Below are 18,564 nucleotides of genomic sequence, written 5' to 3' on the forward strand. Positions count from 1 at the left end.
ATAGAGTACAGTAATCTAGACTAGATACCAACAGGGCTTGGATTACTTTCTTCATGGTTGACTCCGGTAGTAGCCCCAGGATCTTTTGGGGCATCTTTAGTACTCCAAAACCAGTGCAGATAGAGGCAGAAATCTGATTGTAAAAGGATAAGGAAGAGTCAAATTTGAAACCCAGATTTTTAACTTTAGGTTTGGGAATCTAAGTGGGACCCAGTGTGCTAGGCCACCAAGCAGAGTACCATATCGAGGGCTGTTTCTCAATCACCAAAACTTCTGTTTATCCTGCATTTAGTCTCCGGCAGCTGGAGTCATCCAAGCCTTGAGGTCCAATAAACGAGTCGTGAAATTTGCTGCGGCACTACCATCTTGAGCCCGTGTGATAGATCAGCTGAGTATCATCCGCATAGGACACAATGCTCACACAGTGGAGTTCGATCACGTCCGCAGATACAGGTTAGGGGGTGGGGGCACCCTGCACAGGATCCTGCACATCCGGCAGTGAACCTCTTGAGTAAGATCACCCTGTGCAAGATCTTGCCCCCTCCGTCCCCTCCCCGCGGACCACACTGGGACCAAGTTGGGTCATATCTGCAGTGTGCGGTGCTCTGACATCTAACTGTGTGACCCCTAAGATTAGGATAAATGGGCACCCCGAATAACTACCCTTGCACTAGCCAGAGCACGTTTGCCCTTTTCTGAGACCACCTCTTGGCTGTGTGGATGCCATTGTCCACACACACATCCCCCACTAGCTATCTCCACCAGCCAAACTCTCTATATATGGTCTCTGTAACTGTATACACACATGCACACCTTTCTGCGTTACACCCCCCCCCCCTCCCCCTTGTTCAAAATGTATGCTGCTTGTCCTTACTGTATCCTTGCTGTCCATGTAACAAGCCACAGTCCTGTACCGTCAGATACCAGTTTAAAAATGCAGAATAAAAACAAGTGTAAATTGGATTAATAGAATTGGAAAGCCTGGAGAATGGGAAATAGCCTTTTAAAAGTCAAAGTTGACAAACCTGCGGCGATAGGTGCTCCCTTAGTCCCTGTAGGAGGTAACCATGATTTCTACGGACATCTCTGTAATGACAGGGTCATGGTTCAAATGTGTGCATGTTAAAAAAAAAAAAAAAAAAAAAAAAAAAAAAAAAATGCTCACGGTTAACCCAAAAATCCAAGCCCAGGATTGGGTGCCTAATTTTGTGCAAACTAAGACTTTGGCTTAGCTCTACAAGGTTTCTTTCACACCCATGGGTGACAAAAGTGAACTTATTTCAATGCACCAATGCTGGAATGTGAAAGAGGTTATCGTAGCCCCACAGAGCCACACTCAATACATAGTTGAAGTGGCGTCAATGCTTTGGGTTACAAACCGTCCCTAACACAGGGATGCCATGGTGATTTGAAGCAAACCTATTTTGTTCTCCTTAAAACCACATACACACACTGCACTAAGAAAAATACACTTTAACTAAAAAATATTTTATTTCAGCAGTCTTATTCTGTTTAGTACATCTAAAATAGCCATACAAAAATTGAATGCTGCGAACAAGAATAAAAGGAAAATTTTCATTATAGTTAAAGTATCTAAAAAAACTAACACCTTAAAACCTACTTGTATACATACACTCTACTAGGAGAGCATGGAGTAGTAGAACTTGTACTTAGTTTCTTAGGAAGAATCTGCACACTGCATACCGGTTTATAGCACAGAGCTGTAATTATCAGAGGTCGAGAAGGCCGTGTTCTCAGTGAAAGGCAGACCTAGCGCAACAGCTTCTCTCCTCCCATGCTTGGCTCAATATCCGCTTTCAGTAGAAAGTGCGATGCTGCAGTGTCTGTGGCAGTCAAGATATCTGGCAGTAACTTGTGCAAGAATCTGGGACAAAGGACCTCTCCTAACCAGTGGGAGCCTTTTTATACTATATCTTATTTAAGATGGGAATTTCCAACATAACGTTAGGAATGTCAGACATTGCCTATGTACATCAAGGTGATGACACTCCTGGGTTGGGAAGGCCACCTGGGAGATCAGAGACTGCTGCTCTTCGGCAGAGTCACAGCTCCACATAAACTATCTGGAGGTGTGAGGGCCATTTGCTTGGTGGGGAAAGTCTTCCTTCGTCCATTAAGGAGAAGTGGGTGCAGGTGCTTACAGACACCACCATGTTATAAAGCAACAAATATGGCTGGGTGGGGTCATGGACGCTGTTGCATGACGACTTGTGCATCTGGAAATGACTGGACCATCAATACCTTTTCCTGGTGGCCAGCCTCCTGGCAGGATCCTTGAATACCAGGGTAGATTAAGCCGTTGACTTCTAGCAGATCACAAATGGCAGTTGCATCCAGAGGTGGCGCAAGGTTTCTTCCGCGATTGAGGAGGGACTTTGCACACTCTGTGTTGACAAATAGAGTGAACTATGTCTGCAGTTCTGTGCATTAGAGTTTCTAAGGGGCTGATTACGATGTTATTAGGAAAGCATTCCCACCGAATTGGTTTAGGAATACCTTCCGAGCGATTCGTATTCTGGGAGTCCTACCGACAGATTACGATGTGTCCGGATGCTTGCGGACTCTATTCAGTCGGACTCCTATTGACTTCAATGGGAGCCTGTGTGCCGAATGAGCACACAGGCTCCCATTGGAAAACGGGGTGGTTGGGGGGGCGGTGGGAGGAACCTTGCATCCTGTGGCGGGCTACCCATGGTGCCTGCTACACTGTGGGAAAGGGGGGGTCCCTTGGGTACACCCATGGGCCCATCCAGATGCCTATGGGTGAAGCGGGGCATGTTCCAGGCCTCAAAAAAAGATTCCCACATCCGAAATGGTTTGACCAATACAAAACGGAAGGGCTGTCCGAATCGGTCATTGTACTCGCTTGTTCTGAAACCGTCACCATTGTACCATTTGGCACTGAACGACTTGGTGCTGCCTGGATCCCGGTTGGAACCGATTCGGTCTGCCCAGACCGCTTCCTTGCATCATACTCGGTTGTCCGGAAAGGTGACTGCTTTGGTAGGAAACAAGGGTTCTGAATCTGATTTGACAATACTGAATCCCATCCAGAGCGCTTCCCAACTACATCGTAATCTCCCCCTAAGTCTTCTTTTGTTCTGCCCATGGTGGCACTTGGTATTCCGGTATGCCTTCCAGCTAATTCCTCTTCTGCAGAGAGTTCTGCAGATCAGGACTGACTGATCCCAAGTCTTCACAGTGACCCCATATTGGACACAGAACATGGTATGTAGAGCTCCTTGGCATGAGCATGTGTCCCTTCGGTCAGGTTGCCCCTCCAGGAGGATCTCCTGTTGCAGCAATAGGGCAAGGTTTTGCACTCTGGCCTTTTGTAATCTGCACCTTCATGCTTTGAGATTGTGCAGCGCCGCTAAACTCCTTCAACCTTCCTCTGTAGGTAGTTGATGTCATCTTGCTAGCCAGGTGACCCTTGACACAAACTGTATACACTTTTCGTTAGCACCCGTTTCTCACTTGGTGTACACCACACAGAGGATAGACCCACTTGACGCAAAGTTATCTAATATTTTGTTTTGTCCCTCCCCTGGCAGTGCTTTGGGCACAGTTAAAGGGTATCTTTCAGCTTTTTGCGGGTGCTAGATCAGCCCTCCAAATTTAAGTTGCCGGCTGTGGTGCATTTATTGAAAGGCCTACATTTGTTTCCTCCTCCTCCCTTTTTTCATGCCACAGTGGGACCATAACTTACTTGGTCCTCATATAATTGATCATGATTATTACTTTTCAGCCGCATCACAGCTGTCCCTTGCAGCTTTTCACTCTCAAGACCAAGTTTCCCTGTTTCCATAAAATCAGTGTATATGTGAGCTTCACACTGTGAACCTGATATACACCACCTTCGCAGACTACTTCGTTTTGAGGACTTAAGCATCCTTCTTGCTGAAATTTGTGATGCCTGCCATCCCATGTCTCTCCAACCATCACCCTGCAGTAGTTCCATGCTCTGCCTCACCCATCAGAGGAGGCGGCAAGACTCCATTGCTTGGACCCCAGGAGCACTAAGCTTTTACATAGATACTACCTGAGAACACAAGGTGGAGGATCAGCTATTTGTCAGATTCGCTGTAACGAGTGAAAGCAAGTCCATACTTTAGTAGCCCATCTCCTGCTGAATCATGTTCTGCATTAAGAACTGCAACACTCACTGGAAGGACTGCAGGCTCATTCCACCAGGGCCAAAGCTGCTACCATTGCGTTGGCATGTGGAGTTGTTGCCTGGGACATCTACCAGACATCTACATGAGCATCACTCATGTTCATGAAGTACTGCTTTCTAGACAGCCAGGTTCGCCAAGAGGGGCACTTAGCCAACTCGGTCCTACAGGACTTTATGGTTGGAGTCCATTCACACACACACACACCTCTAAATATGTATGCTTTTGGTATGTATTCAAAAGTTGGGAATCGGTGGGTAGAAGTCTCTATCAGAAGAATAATTTATTACCTTTGATAACTGTTCCTTGTAGAGACTATCTAACCGCAGATTCCTCACTAACCCTCTCATCCTCCCCATTCTTTGAATTGGACTCTATCCATTAATAAGATCCCAGGGCTAGGAACCTGCACACTGGTCACAACCAATTTGCTTTGGAAGCTCTGTCTGTGTTGCACATCCTTAGCATTTACCTGAGGTTTTGTCTGCACTGTTGTCTGTCTAGATACCTTAAATGTGCAGTGTGAATGCATCAAGTAAATCTCTGATGGTTATATGGTGACTTCTTGTGTCTAGACATCTGACCTAAAACCAGAAAACAGCATTGTAAAACTGATTGCGACGTTCATGGTGGATGGTCATGACCTGGTTTCCGGGTGTTTTTTTATTTTCTAATTTTTTATTAGGGAAATGCCCGTTTTCACACCTGGTGTTAAATTACTTGGTAGACTTGTCCTTTTTCCTTCTCGTTTGGCCTAGTTTGCAAAATATAAACTTCTTTGTACCCAAGAAGGTACTGAATTTTGTAGCCTACGCTGTACTTGATAATATTTCCACTTTGTATTTTTTTTCTTCTCTCTTGTACGATTTATTGCCACAAAATGGGGGTCACACCCAGGTTGTCAAAGAGCTGGCTACAAATCTGTATTTTATCCAAATGGCAAAAGCTACTTTTTCATGTTTAGCATAGAATGCTCAGAGTGGCGTCTCAGCAGAGGAAGCGACCGGCCTATCTTGTGCTTAGCCTGTCTCTAGATGTGAATATGCAAGCTTAAGAAAATAAGGGGGTGGGGTTGAATTGCACTTGTCTAATCTACTTTTTATTTCACTCCCTTAAAGTATCTGTTTGAAGAGTTTTTTCACTTTACAAAAGCCATAACCAGATCTACTCTTACTACTTGTATTTGCTGAATTCAGTTTATTTGAAATTGTTTAATGCATGATTTGGTTTAAGGAATGTTTAGCCTCTATTTGTAAAACATGGTTCATTATCTGCTTTAGCGTCTCATCGAAACCATTCCCAAAGTACATCAAACCTATGATGTCGATGTAAGATGACTTGTAATGGGGGAAAGGGTTAGCTGTAAATCCAGATGCAATCACAGTCAGTTTTTTTTGTCTTATTTGTTGGCCTATTGTGCAAACTTTGGATGAAAAGGACCATGTGATTGTTGTAAACTTTTTTTTTTCTTTAGACTGCGGTAGATGTATTTGCCTTGGATCCCTTACAGGTGGCCCACACAGGGAATTGTACCCCTTCACCAACTATTAGTCTCATTATGAAGCAAACTGTTCTTTCTTTGACATTTGAGAAGGTAGGTTTTGTAATTAAATGCCTAATGTTGCAAACCCATGTTTAGTATTAAACGGTAGTACTTGTGAATTCGTGATGTTTGCTCCCACTTAATTAACATGATCAGTTTTTTCTGCTTGTCATCTGAAGTTCATGTACAGTCTATCTGAAGGTATTTTAGGATAGTTTGTTGAGGGATATCCGAATGAGAAGTGTTTATTGTGCAATTGGGGAGGGCGGGCTGCAGTTATGCTCCAAATCGGGACAAATGCAAACCTTCAATGAATGCAGTATTTTCATTGACCGACAGACTACCTAACCTTGTATTGTTCAGACAACAGCAGGCAGACCTTAGCTTGATAGTTGTTCCCATGTAAACCCTCATTTGTGGCCATTTAGTAGATCTCCCCACCCAGGGCCTGCCTTTGCCATTGTAGCACCCTGAGTGAATCAAATTTGGCAACCTCTTGCTCTTCCTCCCATTTCCACTCCTCTTTCCCCCAAAGTGTTCCCTTTAACCATTTCTAAGTGCTATGTAAAACAGGAATTACTATTGGGCCTGGTGTTGAATTTTGTTTTAAAAGGGCAATTGCCCTTTTCTAAGGAGACCATGGCCCACTTTTCTCACTGATGGGGCCCACTTGTGCCACTGCGGAATCATTGTAATTCCCACGGTCTTCAGTGCTACCACCAGGCCTGCTTGGAAGTTTTAATAACTGGTAAACATTCTACATAGTTTCTGGTAGAGGTTTCTCCCCCCCCCCCCCCCCAAAAAAAGGGTGGAGATTACTGTGGGAGAATGTTGCACAGCAGAAAGTATGTTTGAAAGGGTAAAATGGTGCACATGGGTAAGGTAGGGATTACAAAAGGGAGAAGGGAAAGACAGGACTGCAGTTCTTAAATGAGAATGAGGTACAGGAATGTGGTCAAGCTGGTTAGAATGGATCACAGATATGGCTTCTTGACCACTTGTTATGGAAACTGGACCAAATAATACTATCTTGTGCCATTTTTCAATGTATTCTTGGGGAGGGTGAAACCCCAAAACCACTGGGAAGGGTGAAGCTTGCCTGACACACACAAAATTATTGTATGAATCATTGGCAACCTGTGCATTTTGAAGTTCACCAGTCTCCCTGCCTCTTACCTTTTTGTGTGGATTCTACCCATCCTACATTGTTTTCGTTTGCATGCAATGCCCTTTTCCTCATCTCCTCAGCTCTCTACCAGTCTGTTTGCATTGATTATGCTCAGATCATCCATCACATCTTTTCCACTTCTCCCTTTCCACTAACCTAGGGCTTTAAGAGGGCTGAAAAAAATGGATGAATCTCTAAAACAGGTGTGGTCTATGTAATTAAGGACGTAGCTTAAACACACATTCTAAATATCTGCAATTCCCATAGTGTTCCATCTGACTGGTACTTGGCTCTCTGTGTTTTCAGTGATTGAATTGAGAAATATAACACAACTTACCCACCTAAAATCAGCCACGAGTATTTGTTTTGTTAGCTGTTTTAAGATAAATGTGCAACAAAAATAAATTATTTTACGTTCACCTTGTCACTGTTTTGACCAGGGAGTAACTTCTTCCCACACATTTGCGCAGAATCACAACTGGAAACAGAATACGGGACCGTTGCGCGGTGTGCTCTGCAGAGAGGTCATGTATAGACTAATCCTGTGTTCTGAACACCTTTTTGACTCCCAGACGAGCACATTGAGAAAGTTCCACTCTAAAGCCCTCAACTGTAGCATGTTATAAACACCTGGAGGCGACTCAGTACAAAGTGTGGACCATGCAGTAATATGTTGTGAAATGAAATGCAGAAACGCACATCCTAGTGGGGGGACCTTTGTACTAATAGGTCGCCCCCCCCATCCCCAACCTGAATACCCTAATTGTATGCTAATTTATCATTTAGAGGCCCTAAATGAGAGTTGAGAGAGGGGTGTCAGCCGACTCCATGTTAGTCGTCGTGGTCGCCAGTTTTAGGGCTTGGGGTTACTTTCTCTTTTGGAGTGCGGACCTTTTGATGTCCCTCGCTACTGTGGGAAGTTTTATCACAACCTTTTCATTGAAATAAGAGGCTGGTTGGCAGCTCAGCAAACCGATCAGCACATTCACAATGTCCATGTAATGCCAATGGGGCAGGTCACAGGCAACCTTACTGAAAGTGCAAGACTGGTGGGTTCTTCTCAGCACACGCTGAACTTTAAGATTTGTCCAGCAACAGAATCTGTATATTGCGGTTGACACACATTACTTGGATCCTTTTGAATGTCTTTTGTGTAGTTCCTAGTTTAGAAAGCCTTTGATATTCAAAACGTGTAGAGGCAGGATGACTTGGCAGCCACGACCTTCTGTGGCACAGGACATTGACAGTGGTTGGATATTTTGCAAGACGGTGCATATGTGAGGTTTCACATGCTATTTTAGTGTATGAGATGAAAAGCATTGCAAAAAAATGTACATAATTAGGTGGTACTCTGATTCGTAAATGGTTTGGATAGCTGACCTTTTGCTGCACACTTTGTCTTTGCTTTACTTTTTAAAATTGTTTTCAGAAAAACGGATTAAATGTGTAACTTTGTGTTTTTTCCTCTTCCCAGAATTCATCTTCCAATGTGTTTTACCTTGGGTCGGTTTCTGTGAACACATCTTTACCTGATGATGCACAAGGTAAACTTCACATTGTGAAAGTAGATACTGTAGCCAGGATTTTAAAATCCTTGCACATTTTTACCTTTTATACTGCTTTAGCCATTTTTGTTAAACTGAAAATGACCCAGGTCTAAATCTGCATCTATAGTACTCCACCTGTTTCTTGTGCTTCTAATGTTCAGATTGGCAGCGTTTAAAGGCTGGCAGAATGTGTTTTGCAAATGCACAATTTGAGACACTCTCCTATCCAATGTTGTCCTTACAATATTGCTTATTTTCTTTTCAAAGCTTTTTGATTTTGGTTTCAGGTGTCGGTTGGATGACTCCTGACCATGTTTCCCAAAATCCACAATGTACAGGACGAGATGCTTCTCCTGAGAGAATTTTTTTGTACTACTTGGTTTGGAGGTTTTCACAGGTGTTAAAAAAAAAAAAAAAAAAAGAAACTGCACCATTGAAAAACGTTGTAGCTGAAAAGGACCTGTGTTGAAGAATGCTGGAGATGCGGAAAATGTTGCTTTTGGCACCTCATAGCTCTAAACAGGCTCTTGAAACTAAATCGGAGAATAGTTCAGGAAAGAGGATCAACCTCAGTAAGTGGGTCGGCTTCCAAAGGAAATTTGAACTCTGTAGTAGAATTAGGTTTTAAAACAGGCTGTGGCTCTGCACAAGTACATTGGAAAGGCTTAGGCTTCATATGAGGATAATCCTTAAAAGGATTGATCTCAAACACAGGTTACCTTTTGGACCAGTCAGTGGTTTTGACAGTGTCTCATTCCATCCTCATTGAACAGCTGGACGCAGGGGGAGCTATAGCTAGACAATTGCTGAAATCTTTTGTTTGACAGACACACACTTTATTCCTCCCTCCTTATTCCTACGGAGAGCTGACAGTGTCCCTTAGAGTTCTGCCTTGAGCCCGACCCTATTCAATATCTACTTGGTCGTGCTGACATAAGTGGTAGAACCTTTAGAATTCAACAGTGTCACACGCAGATGACACTTAGCGGCTGCTAGCATTCAATAAGTACACCAAACCATCACAGATAGATTCTAGTTTTGTTTGAGCATGGTTACTAAGTAGATGCAGAACATCTGCTTGAAGCTCAAAACTGAGATTCTGTTCTTTGGGAATTCCACTCCACTGGAAATACAGAATTAGGTAAACCATGATTCCTACCTTCCAGGATCTGACCTTGAAACTGTATGAAGATCTGTTTCATGATTCAAATTCAAGTCGTCTCTGATACCTGCTTTAGTACTTTTCTAAGCCGAAAAGTCTGAAAAAATACTTTCCAGTCCACACTTGGACGACAATTGTACATGCCCTGGTAACCTCCAGATTGGACTATGCAAACTCCCTTTAACTGGAAACCTTGGCTGGCCTCATTTGTTGGCTTCGGAGAGCAAAGAAAGCGGCTACTAGGTTGACTGTAAACCTACACAAAAGACACTTTTCAGCCAGAATCCAAAATCTCTACACTGGTTGCCTGTGCAAAAAAGAATTCACCACAAAGAACCAATGACTACCTTCAGACCGTAAACAAAAATGTCCTGCCTAGCTCGGGTAGATTTAGAGACTAAGTCTCTTGCTAGAACACTTTGTTCATAAAATCAGGGCTGGTTAGTAATCCCCAGAATAAGAAAAGCCAGGAGGGGAGGTCGCTCATTTACTTATCGGGCAGCAAAAATGGGGAATGCTCTGCCAGCCAGCCTAAAACTCCAGCTCTGAAACTCTTTTCAGGAAAGACTTAAAACCATCATTTTTAGGGGTTATAGCAGACCGTCTAGTTTGGTTGCTGTGATTTCACATGCTGATAGCGCTGATAAGCTCCCCTTGAAGCAACTATTCATGCTGTACAAATTGGAATTCTTCCATTCGTGTAATCAGGACTGCTCGGCACCACAGAGTTGTACCTTGAAAACCATAGGAAAATACAGGTCTAGGAGTGGAACAGCGTATGTGAATTCCACAGGTCACACATTTTTCCACACAGGCCAGTTCATATCTAACCTTATGCTGATCACATTGTGGTAAATCTATTCAGCACAGGCTATTCTGCTGCTGTAAAGAAGGGTCGGGCACAAAATAAAATAAAAGCTCACATTTGCTGAAGCAATTGAAACGGTTTTGCACCTTTGCTCCAAATTGAAACCACTCCTGAAGAGTCCCTTCCTGCCCCCAGACCCAAATTCCTGCATTCCCCTATAGCCTCACATCACTGTGTAAGGCAGAGGAAGTAAGAGGGGTGCCTATCCCATTAAGGCGTTAACACACAAGGTTTTTGGAGAGATCCCAATACCTAGAGGGTGTGAAAAATACTCCAATTGACCACGTGGTGGTCAGAGGTGCTAGTGAACTAGCTGTGCCCGAGGTGGGGGGGATAAGGAAAGGGGGGGAGCTCTCTAGTAAAAGGTTGTACCTAAACCAACCATGAATGTGGGGAAAAAACTATTTTTGTTTTAATTACCCTCACACACCCTGGTGGTGTCATGCTTCATCATCGGGTCACCCCGACCCCTAAAAGACCGGGGTGGGCTCAACCACAGTGTTGGGAGTTCTTTTAGTAATGAAAGACAAGGGGGTTTAAAGATAATACCTCCGGCAGATCCCAGATTTCCCTTTATTCTTGGGTCTGTCTGGGTAATGGGTCTTTTATTGGAATATTACGGTCCTAAGACCCTAGTGCCGACATGTTTCAGTCTGAAGCGGCCATAAAGGTCCTGGACTTTCCTCAGGGCAAGGTTGACCCCCTATGTGAGGGAACTGAAAGGATGGGGAGCCCCTATCCTATCAGTAAGGTGAGGGCAGAGTAGCTGCTCCTTGTGTTATGTTAAGTGTGTGAATATCATCTGCCAGACTCCATCTGAAAAGAAAAGCAGGGTCAGATACCAAATAACAAACTTCAGACATCATCTGTCGTGTTTTTTATGCCCTGTTGGGGCGTCGTGGATACCGCCTGGGTGAGCATGCCAACAAACGTGTTCATGCTTCAGTGCGGAGGCATCACCCCTTCACTGTGCCACTCAAACTGCTACACTGAAACATATTGGAATTATATGAGACAGGCTTTCTGTGTAAGTGGTGAATTTATTCGCACACTAGCGTTATTGGCGTGAAAGTCTGATCAAATAAAAACATGCACCATGTGAAAGAAGTCTCAATTGTTCTAACTAGCGTATAGTCTTCAGAATGATCATAAACCACACGGACACTCACATCTCATGCATAAACTCTCTTGTCTCAGTAATACTTTACCCAAATTGGGGAAGATGGCTTCATCACACAGGACCGGATTAACTATATGGGTGGTCCTGGGGTAGGTGTAAACATAGTAGGAAGAACGATTTCTATGTGGTGAGCCTAATGTATTCGGGATCATCGTGTGGTTGACCCAAGATAGAACAGTGCTGATGTAAAAAAGAGGAAGACCGAGCGTCAGCGCGGAATAATAACACTTACTTCAACTGAGCAGTCATCCAATGATCTACCTATTTAGATTCCGGTCCTCGGCTTGCGCTGCCAGAGTCTCCGGTCCCGGGTTTAAATGTTGTGTTTTTACGCGGTGATCGGAAACGAAGGGTCCCACCCCTGACCTGCGTAGGCAGTGACGTGCCGCGTCATTGTGAGGGCGTGGTTGCTGTAAATTGTGCCTGGGAATTGTAGGTCAAAATTACAAATAGAAAGTTTACATGCAGGAGGAATCCGCACATGGGGCTGACGCGAGTGACAGTGACGCGCTCGCTTTTGAATGGAAGCGAACGTGTATTACACGGCAATAAGTGGAGGGCAATAATAATATAAGCTGTAAATATAATTGCCCAGTCAGCGAAGTGGCAAGAGTGAGAGAGTATCTCCCTCAGTGGTCACGTAAAGAAAATGTAATTTTGTTCTCCCCCAGTGCCCACTTACAGGTTGTAAGTAAGGGGATGTTGAGGAGTTACAACTGATGTACAAAGATAAAGAAAGCTATCTATGGTTTCCCTAAATATGATAGCATGCTACGCTCAATGATGAGAACTATTCGGAGTGGGGAGTGGTGACTGGTACCCATATAAAACAAGCATTTACAATGCAACGGTTTCGCCCTTGCAAAAGTTAGAGCTATTGGCATTGTAAATGACAATATTTTTATTTATGTGTTGGTTTTGAAAACAGATAAATAAATGGCATTGTCATTTACAATGCCAATAGCTTAATCTCTCGCAAATGCCACACCCCCCCACAGAGCACCCCCACAGAGAGCCCCCACACCCACACAGAGCCCCCCACACACACCCACACAGAGCCCCCCACACACCCACCCACACAGAGCCCCCCACACACCCACCCACACAGAGCCCCCCGCACACACCCCCTCTTCTCAGCAGTACTCTAGAAGCTTTTTTTAGTTTAGCACGAGGTCCAGAGAATGCTGTGCTATCAATGTAGACTTATAAATACAGAACAAATCAGATCCATCAACGACTTTCACTAAGGTGAATTCACCAGCAACGAACTACAGAATACATTGTTGTACTGAAACTGCCACTTCCACCTCCAAGAAAAAATACTGTTTTGTACCTTAAAGGGAAGACCGACAAAGTGGACACACAAGGGGCTCCAAAGGTCGTGCCTTAGGATCAATCTTTTGCTTCGACTAAACCTTTCAAAATATATATTTTTCTTTATCATAAAACATATCTCAGATTGTGCCTGATTGTGCACTCTGAAACCCCTCTTACTGCTTTTGTAAACTGCTGAGCAGTTTTGCAGAAGAGAACCGTTAGTGGATTATAAATACTGAGGCACTGTAGACCGGAAGAGATCTTAAAGACACAAACAGTTGTGAAATTCTAAGGCTCTCCGGCGAAGCCCAAACCTCCTCTTCTGTAGGGCTCTAGGGCTGGGATCAGAGAGGCGTGTCAGTCACATGGGGGTGTCCCATGTAAGCCCTGTGCCAGAGATAGTGCTCAAAACATGCAGTAAACCACACAATCCGAGACTGCAACGATTATAAAGGGCACCAATATATTATGCAATATGATTTAATGATGCCTACATAACCCATGTGCTCTTCCCTTTATCTCTCGACTTCTGGAATTCCCACCGACAAGCCGAGGAACCGCAACTCTCAGAGGAAGTGTGCTCTTCAGAGGCGGCGTACCCGATTTAAACAGTGCTTCATAAAGTGAATTTTCAGAAACCCTTGAAAACATGGAGGAGGCTGGTATCGCGAAGCGGGGTTACATGGCACTATCAAACCCCACCCTGGTACAAATATCCGGCCAGTAAATTACATTAATAAACAATCTTGTTCTTTAATGCAGGACATTTCTTAAAAAAAAAATAATTACGATGGCCAGTACGGGGATCGAACCCGCGACTTTGGCGTTATTAGCACCACGCTCTAACTAACTGAGCTAACCGGCCACGAGAAACATTGTGGGAAGGAATGTTTTCATGATGTAGAACTGGGTCAAAAATAGAGCATTCTATGTCATCATAGGTGCAGAATCAACACATTGAGGCGCTCCGACAGTTCTGGGTTGACTCATTTGCACATACAAGGAAAGATCAGCAAAGAGCACGTACATTAAATCACGAGTGGTACTGAAGACGCTTCATTAATAAGACTGACACGATGAGCAGCTCCAGGGAAAGATAGACGGAAGACCAGCATCACTCCATAGCGTCCGCCCCCTCCCACGTACTTTAGACAAGATTTATTAAAGCGGGAGGGGAGAGGCAGCCAGAGACTGTCACAGAGCAGCGAATCCTCAAAGCAAGAATGGAAGGAACAGCAACAACAAGAGACGGAAGGCCTCCTGCACAACAGGGGATCTGGGGTCCTGTGCTATGCCCACGGGTAATGCTACCTACACCATTTGCAGTCAATGTGAATGTAAATTACAAACATTACAAACATGTAAAATACATTTTCTTTTTTTAAAGTTAGACAACACTTTTCAGACTTGTTCTTCTATTCATTGACGTTCGTAAGCAATCTCAATGACAGAGTAAAAAGAAAACGTGGGGAGAATCCACCGTAATTTACGGTGATGCCCAAAAGACTGGAACCCACACGTCCACAAGCCACTCCGCTCCATGGGCATTTTATCAACAAGCCACTCAGCTCCATGGGCATTTTATCAACCAGCCACTCAGCTCCTTGGGCATTGTATCAAAAACGTTTCACATCAGAAGCTAGGCACATATGCAATCTGTTGGAATGTCAATTTTCACTGGGAAACTCCACGTTTCCACAAAACATATCTTGCCTAACTGCATAAGGATGCTCTAATTTACCGGCAGTCTCATTTTAAACATTGCTAACATCAGGAATGTCACCTCTCAAAGACAATCAACATTCAGATGTACCTACGCCATGAGCTCAATGTAATGTAGTTGGCAAGCTTTTTATTTGCGAGTGTCTTAAAGAGTTGATTGACTTTCTAACAGAGGGTCGTAAGTCTATGGTGTTTTAATAGGTGGTGTCGAATCGGGGATGGTTTGCCGCAGCAGTGCACAAAGGGCAAATACTGTGATTCTGAAATCATAAATGTCATTATAATTTTGGCTTCTACTATTAAACAGGTCAATGTAGTATTTAATCACGCGGATTTAGTTCCCACATGTCTGTGTCCTGCAGCGAGTTTGCTTGTATGTAAACAGATTTATCAGTCAGTTTCAGTTAATGCCGTTTTTCTTATGCCTAACAGTGTGGAAAAGCTTGAGAAAAAAAGTGTGCTGCTTTCACCGCTGTCAGGAAAAAGCATATGAACAGCAGGCGACCCGATCATTAACATGTGTTCTGGCAAACCGCACACCTTGGAAGCTCTCTTCACTAAACACCGCTCTTCAAAAGGAAGAAAACAAGCTAAATTAATATCTGGCATGTGGGCATTGGCAGAATATTGTCATTTGCTCGGATTTCGTGGTTGTTCAGACATGCATTTACTGCAAACCAGTCAGCATGTAGGCGCGGGTGCTGACAAGGACATTCTTAATCGAATAAACATTTGAAATCTTTGCAGGTTTCTACAGCCTTGCTTTGCTGTACCGTTCGTGCCAAAAAACAAGAAAGGAGAACGCGCCCTTCAGCAAATACTTTTGCAGGGAATGAGCTCAGGCAAAGCCCAACAAGTTTGGAGGCAGGCTACTTATGGAGCAGATGTTGTCGAAAGAGCCAAGCGCTCCTGGCAAAACAATTCCATCTGTATTAAACCACGTGTAAATCTTTATTTTTTGGAAAGTAAGTTACACTTTATCAGTGCACGTTATACTTAATTTTTAATGAAATTGGTCAAAAGTACTACCTCGAGTCTCTATTAAGTTTAAGACGACAGAAAGCAGACGTGTGCGTCACTTTAGTAATCTGTCCATAAAAAATAAAATAAACGGTAGGCAAAATGAAACGCCATCTGTTGAATGGGTCTTGCTTCTTCCTTATTAAGGTAAAGACAGGCCTGTTCCGTTTCTCAAAACACTAATGGCAGCGGTAAAGCTAATTAGGAAATGCAAGAGATAACTATGGCGAGCGCACAGGCTCTCATAGAAACGCTCCAGGAACCAGGCATGACGCTTCACTGAGAAGCAGGACACACGCAGCAAACAGATTATAGAAACGGTTAACAAGCACCTACGGACAGCGGGAGGGGGCGGGAAGACTAACAGCGGGAGGGGGGCATAACGGGCACACGGACAGCGGGAGGGGGCAGGAACGGACCCTTACTCTGAAAGCCTGTAAAACCGCTTACTGCCCGCACACGGACAGCGGGAGGGGGGCGGGAACGGGAAGACGGACGCGGGAGGGGGGTGCGGGAACGGGAAGACGGACAGCGGGAGGGGGGTACGGGAAGACGGACAGCGGGAGGGGGGTACGGGAAGACGGACAGCGGGAGCACACGGAAAGAAACTCACCTGGACTTCCTGCGGCGGTCGGCCGCGTAATGACGAAAATAAACATAGACGACCAGAAAAATAAACCCCGCCCACCGCCGCACTGACGTGTACAAAGGAGCAGGATGAGTAAAAACGCCCCCGAATCTGCTCCGCAATTTACGGACAGATCTCTGTTCCAATGGCTAGCCTCCATTTATGGAGCTAGCCAATGGGTCAGAGGGGCGTTGACCAAGCCACATACTGTTTACATCAGATTTCGCCTGCGCCGAAAAGCTGCGCGGTGCGCAGCTTTCGACAGGCGAAACCTAAAAAGGAGAGTAGCCTCTAAAGAAGGGGGATTGTGTGGAGGCTGATTTTTTTTAGGTGTAAATAAATAAAGCTGTGCATCTATGGGTATTGCCAGAGGATAAAAATTCTCAAAAGCGCTGTCCAACCGGATGGGTCATCAACTGCTATTGGGTGATCACAGGTATGGAACGTCAGACCTGGAGTTGCATAATGTTCATTTGGAAAGTTGGCTCAATGGTATACCATTGTTAAGTCCGTTCTCATAGGTTTTCAATCGGTATACCCAGCGTTGTTCTCTGTCTAGGAGTCTGTTCTGCAAGTTGCTGGTGCCTTTAACTCTCTCAATTATTGTCCATCGTATGTCTGTGTCTTTATGCTTATTTTCCACATAATGTGATGTTAATATAGTGGCCTGATCGTGCTTCTATGTGCACTTATCCGTATCTAAACTTTGCAACTGGTCATGCCCACATAGGACAGTTCGCAAGGGCACTTGATGAGATTACTGATTCTGTATTACAGTTTGTGTGGGATCGTTGTTCCCAAGGGATATGTAATCCTAGTTCAAGAGTCTTGGTGTGTTCCGTGAATTCACAGGCCACGCATGACCCGCACAGGTAGTGTCCTATTACCGGCGGGGTGTTCCAAATTGTCACCTGATTGTCACTTTTCGATTTGAATGTGTCAGTGTGGATGAGCATATCGTGCACACTTTGGTTTCTTTTAAATGAGAACATAGGTTTCTCATATGACCACTTATTTGATGTGAGTATGGGCTATTTCTTGTTGATTATTTTCTTCAGTTCATTTGAAGAAGTTAAATGTGGTGACTCATATCTATTGTGGCTGTCTCCTTTCATGAGCCTCTCCGAGTATTTCGTGCTCTCTTCTTAGCCTTTTCAATAATTTTGATAGGCGAGTCCTTTTCTTTCAGTTTGTTTGTTAATATCTGTGCTTCTGTAGTAGGAGTATGTCTGTTATAGTCCTAATCTAGTGAATAGTCCCGCCCATGTGCGTGGACCCCGGAGCAATCAAAAATAATCTCTTAAATTGTCATAAAATGCAGAACTGCACAGACACTGGAGAGAATTTAAAGACCGATAATGCAGCCGATATCCACAGGCTACACTGTCCAGTACTTCAACTAGAAATTCCACCAAAAATCCACAAACCGCACATCCTGTCCAGATTTCTCCACATAGAAACCCTTGCTTTTACCAGCAAAACCCTCAGGAATGATAGAGAGGGAGGAATGGACAGACAAGCCCCATAGGCTGCCATTATGTGGCTCAGAACAGGATACTGTGCCTTTAAGAGAACCTTCCAGAACTCTCGCAATATCCCAGAATGCACAGCAGGTCCCTTTTACTTTCAGTTCTTTTTTCCGGCTCCTGCTAGCAGGACCCTGGAGCATTGAACTCTCCCTTTTAAGGGTTTTATTTGGTGATTTTTTTCACTTTTTCTAGTATTTAGTGCTTTCATTTGAAGTGCTTTGGTGCTTTCTTCCTTGTGTGTGTTTCTGAGCACTCTTTTATTTGTCAAAATGCCTGCTTTGTTTGACAAATGCCCAGAGTGTTCGAGGAAGAAGGCCAAGTCGGACCCACACGAGGTGTGCATCATCTGCCTTCCCTCATCTCATGTCCCGGAGGAGTGTGACATTTGCCAGGGCTTCTCCAGCAGGACCCTGAGAGATAGGATGAAGATCACGCTTCAAGGCCTGGAAGACAAAAGACTGAAGGCACAAGGTGGGTCTGGGCAGACTTCCTCCGCCCATGCTGAGGCCTCTGGGGGGCTCCCCAGGGGCAGGAAGGGCAGCAAGCGTCCCTATTCTCCGTCCACGTTGATAGCACCGACGACGGTGTCGAGAGGGATGACTACAGTCTGTTCCCCGTCTCCCCAGGGCTCTGGGTCGAAGCGGCGTCTACGCTCGGCGTCGAGGGAACTGAATAGACCGCCGT

General features: G+C 44.5%; 1 protein-coding gene across 1 annotated transcript in view; it reads left to right on the forward strand.

The window, feature by feature from the left end:
- Positions 1 to 18,564, forward strand: part of LOC144773091 (lysosome-associated membrane glycoprotein 1-like) — a 214,405-nt gene that overhangs the window by 88,446 nt on the left and 107,395 nt on the right. The window contains exons 6-7 of the mRNA XM_078657906.1: positions 5,671 to 5,790; positions 8,382 to 8,451. Of these exons, the coding sequence (XP_078514032.1) occupies positions 5,671 to 5,790; positions 8,382 to 8,451 (190 nt within the window). The remainder of the gene's footprint in view (positions 1 to 5,670; positions 5,791 to 8,381; positions 8,452 to 18,564) is intronic.

Source organism: Lissotriton helveticus, chromosome 8 (assembly GCF_964261635.1).
Source record: "Lissotriton helveticus chromosome 8, aLisHel1.1, whole genome shotgun sequence".
Lineage (NCBI taxonomy): Eukaryota > Metazoa > Chordata > Amphibia > Caudata > Salamandridae > Lissotriton > Lissotriton helveticus.